General features: G+C 43.5%; 1 protein-coding gene across 3 annotated transcripts in view; it reads right to left on the bottom strand.

Moving 5' to 3' along the window:
* Positions 1-5,000, bottom strand: part of LOC145408489 (calcium-transporting ATPase sarcoplasmic/endoplasmic reticulum type-like) — a 127,093-nt gene that overhangs the window by 76,417 nt on the left and 45,676 nt on the right. For all 3 annotated transcript variants that reach the window (XM_080279223.1, XM_080279224.1, XM_080279221.1), the window contains exon 4: positions 689-793. In XM_080279223.1, the coding sequence (XP_080135349.1) occupies positions 689-793 (105 nt within the window). The remainder of the gene's footprint in view (positions 1-688; positions 794-5,000) is intronic.

Consider the following 5,000-nt stretch of genomic DNA (forward strand, 5'->3'; position numbering starts at 1 on the left):
TGTACAGTGTTCAAAGTATGTTATCAGCTTCAAACAAGTCCAGAAACCATGTGAAAGGCAATCAGAATTCACACAGCATATACTTACACACGAGGAATTCACACAGCATATACTTACACACAAGGAACTCATACCGCATATACTTACACACGAGGAATTCACACCGCATATACTTACACACGAGGAATTCACACAGCATATACATACACACGAGGAATTCACATACGTACACAAAACGAATTCACGCTGCACATACATATACACGAGGCGTTCACAGTACCCCTTTGTTTCCTCAGTGCTGTCTACTTCCACTACCGTGTGATACTGTTTGACTACATCACCATACCCTGCTTCACTGTCATCACTATTGAGACACTATACTACTACTACTCCTACTGTTTCAACGTCCACAACCACTATCTTCTGTGACACTACTACTACTACTACTACTATTACTACTACTACCCCTTCACCATCCACAACCACTATCTTCCATCCCACCCACTATGTCTGTTTGTCCTACCTCTCTTCCTAATGTTCCTACGAGTTCCTACCACACACACACACACACACACACACACACACACACACACACACACACACACACACACACACACACACACACACACACACACACACACACACACACACTTTCTAAGACCACTATAAGGTTGGACTGAGTACCTACCTGCCAGACGCCGACGATGGCATTGGCGATAAGGATAAGGAGAATAACGAAGGGCTCAACGAAGGCGGTCACTGTCTCCTCGCCCTCCTCGAAGCACGCCAACACCTGTAATCAAGGAAACAAATAGGTAAGCAAGCCGTCAGGTGAGTCTACAACACAAACACGTCAATAATCCGTCAAGCGAGTCTACAATCAATAAAAACAAGTGTCAACAATCCATCTAAAACAATAAGCTAGAGGGGCACTCAGTGGAGCGCATCTCTCCGACAAGGGCAACGTAATTTCCAAACCACTCTTCATAATGGGTTAGGTTTTCTCATCACTCATTAGTGTTTCGCAAAAAGTGTTTTCCGGATCCAGAATCTGTAATACGATCCGGATAGGTCCCAAAAATTAATAGACTGTTACCTGGGACATGGGCTATTTACCCACCAGATTATGTCCAAATATCTCCTTTAGTTTTTGAGTAATCCTGCGAACAGACAAACAAACTAACAGACAAACAGAGGTGAAAACATTGTCGGAAAGGATTAAAACATATACCAGGCCAACAAATCGTGAAGTGAGTAGCTGCTCTGGAAACAGGCAATCACCACACCAATTGTTTAATAATGTAAAAACTACAAAAACTGTAACAAACCAAAAAAGCAAAAAAAAACAAAAAAAAATCTGTAAAAACTGTAATATTTATAAGAAACTAAAAACTAAAAAAAAACTAAAAAAATTGTAAGAACTTATAAAATCCAAAAACCGTAAAACTAGAAAAAAATAATAATAAAAAAAATATATATATGAACACTAAAATAACAAGTGTAAAAACTAAAAAAAAATGTAAATCTATATAACACACGGGACAATATTAAGATACACTATGTAAAATAATTCGCCGTGAAAAAGATGTTACGTACCCTACATTGCAACTCACACACACATCATCACCCTAAGCGTTATCATCATCATCATCATTATCAAGCATCATCACCTCCACCCCCACCATCACCATCATCACCTCAATCATCATTCACCATCATCATCACCACCACCACAGTCACCACCACCATCATCATCATTATCACCACCACCACTACCACCACCATCATCATCATCATCACCATTATCATCATCAATCATCACCACCAACACCACACCATCATCATCATCATCATTATCACCATCATCACCACCACCACCACCATCATCATCATTATCACCATCATCACCACCACCACCACCATCATCATTATCACTATCACCACCACCACCACCACCACCACCACCACCATCATCATCATTATCACCATCACCATCACCACCACCACCACCATCATCATCACCATCACCACCACCACCTTCTCCCCTAAAGATGGAGTGAGGTGGAGTTCAATAATTAATAACAAACTGAATAAATATACGATAAACGAGGAAATGAACAAGAATCAATGTCAGAGAGAGAGAGAGAGAGGAAGTCAGTCTATTAAATGCAACAAAACTGAACTACCTAAGTCTCTTGCAGGTAGCACTACATCTAATGAAAGGATGGTGGGGGCAAGACTCAAATACACATAAATTACGAGATAACAGGGCAGTATGACCTCAATTTGGGTCAAGATGATGGCAGTTAACCTAATAAGAAAAAATATACTTCAGATGCCGCTAAACACGATAATTTCTGATAAGCAAATGGGTCAAGTTGATAAAAATTAACCGATAAATTGAGATAAACGAGCATCGTGCAACCTACTCTTCGTTCAGTCTGATTACAGGTAACCGATGAAGTGAGTATTTCGTAATTTGAACTTCCCTTAACCAAATATCCGGCCCGGCTGATAAGTATTAACCAATAAACGTGAATTTCGGTCAACTATAATTATCGAATTTATCTCCTATCAAGGCGGTATCTCCGGCACTCGCTACACTTCTCAGGCAGTGACGTCATTGGCTCTGCTGACGTCACTGGCTTACCTGCTCTGATTGATCGACGAAAATAAAAAAAATATCAGGTGTCCTATTAAGAAATTTCCTTATACTTGTTTTAATATACTTTTTTCTTCTATCTACCTGGTATGTTTTCATCTGATGGAACCGTGCCACTCCCAACACGCAAAAACAAAGCGGTTGTTGCAAGAAATTCAATAAGCCTTAATTACGATGTAGCCTTGAGTCTCCTTGGTTACTAATCAAACTTATCCTCCAATCTGACTACACCTGGCCATTAACTGGACTGAAAAGGGTTACAGATTTTTGTCAACACATATAATACAGCTGTTAAATCTGACTGGCCTCAGTTGTGATGCAGAAATGAGTCTCCTTGGTTACTAGTCAAATTCGTCCTCCACTCTGTCTACACTTGGCTTAAGCTGAAGAGATCCCTAACTCAACCCAATCCAACCAAACCAAACCCAGCCTAACCAAACCTACTCAACCCAGCCAAGCCCAACCCAACCTAACCTAACCCAATCCAACCAAACCAAACCCAGCCCAACCAAACCTAACCTAACCCAACCCAACGTAACCCAGTCCAACCAAACCAAATCCAGCCCAACCAAACCTAACCTAACCCAATCCAACCCAACGCAGGCCAACCCAACCCAACATAACCGGGCCCAACACAACCCAATCCAATCCAAGCAATCCAAACCCAGACCAATCCAACCCAACAACACAACACAACCCAGCCCAACCAAACCTAACCCAACCCAACCCAACCCAACCCAACCTAACCCAACCCTACTCAACTCAATCCAATCCAATCCAACCCAACCCAACCCAACCCAACCTAACCCTACTCAACTCAATCCAACCCAGCTCAACCCAACTTCCCGCTGTCCCACCCATTATGGAGCCAAATATTGTTTCTAAACTCACTCAACGTTGGAGAGGTGTGGGAGATGGGCTATGAAAGGGAGGTGGTGGGAAGGATAGGAAGATCGAGGATGAGGTGGATGGGAAGAGGGAGAATGGGGTGGGTGGGAGGAGGAAGGAGAATGAGGTGGATGGAAGGAGGTGAGGAAGACCAAGGATGAGGTGGATGCGAGGAAAGGATGAGAGAGAATGAGGTGGAGGGGTGAGGGAGGAGAGAGACAACAGGTGAGAAGAATGGAAGGGGGAAAGAAAGGCCGAGAAATTGAATGTATGGAAGGAGATGAAGTACGAGAATGAGAGAGAGAGAGAGAGAGAGAGAGAGAGAGAGAGAGAGAGAAAGAGAGAGAAAACGCATGGATGAAGGCAGAGAAACGATGTAAATGATTGAGTAGAAGGAAGAGGAATGGGCAAGAAAGAAAAACGAAGAGAACTGAGATGATATATGGATGGAGAGAGGAGAGGCAGACCGAGTATGAGACCACAATACCTGATTAATACGCTCACAGGACCATGACGCGATTCCCAGGTATATTTTTCGAAGGTAAACTGTTAGGCTTCAACTCTCTCTCTCTCCCTCTCTCTTTCTCTCTCTCTCTCTCTCTCTCTCTCTCTCTCTGGTAGCTTCCTGTCTACATGGATGGTGGTGGTGGTAATGGTGATGGTGGTAGTGGTGGTGGTTGTGGTAGTAGTAGTATGGTAGGTTATGGTAGAGGCCGTACCAACGAAAACAAAGAAATTAGGCTGATAGCGATGGTGGTAGTTTTACAATGGCAATAAAATGGTAGCTAATGGTAGCAGGGGTCAAATTCTGGTACCATAACGGGGTAATAGTAGCTGTGTGGTAGTGGTGGTAGATGTGGTTGTAGTGCTGGTGGTAGTAATGGTGTCTATGGTTGTGGTAGCGGTGGTCGTTAAGGCTGTGGTGATGGTGGTAGTACTGGTTGTTGTGGTGGTAGTAACAGTAGTGTAGTAGTAGCAGTGGTAGTGGTGGTGGTGATGGCGGTGGTGGTAGTTGTGGTTATGGTGGTGGTGGTAGCTATAGTTATGGTGGTGGTGGTAGCTATAGTTATGGTGGTGGTGGAAGTTGTGGTTAGGGTGTCAGTGGTGGTAGTTGTGGTTATGGTGGTGGTGGTAGTTGTGGTTATGGTGGTGGTGGTAGTTGTGGTTATGGTGGTGGTGGTAGTTGTGGTTATGGTGGTGGTGGTAGTTGTGGTTATGGTGGTGGTGGTAGTTATGGTTATGGTGGTGGTAGTTGTGGTTAGGGTGTCAGTGGTGGTAGTTGTGGTTATGGTGTCAGTTATGGTAGATGTGGTTAGAGTGGTGGTGGTAGTTGTGGTGATGTCAGTGGTGGTAGTTGTGGTTATGGTGTCAGTGGTGGTAGTTGTGGTGATGGTGTCAGTGGTGGTAGTTGTGGTTATGGTGTCAGTGGTGGTAGTTGTGGTTATGGTGG

Source organism: Coenobita brevimanus, chromosome 77 (genome assembly GCF_032717465.1).
Source record: "Coenobita brevimanus isolate Jiangsu-jjx chromosome 77, ASM3271746v2, whole genome shotgun sequence".
NCBI lineage: Eukaryota > Metazoa > Arthropoda > Malacostraca > Decapoda > Coenobitidae > Coenobita > Coenobita brevimanus.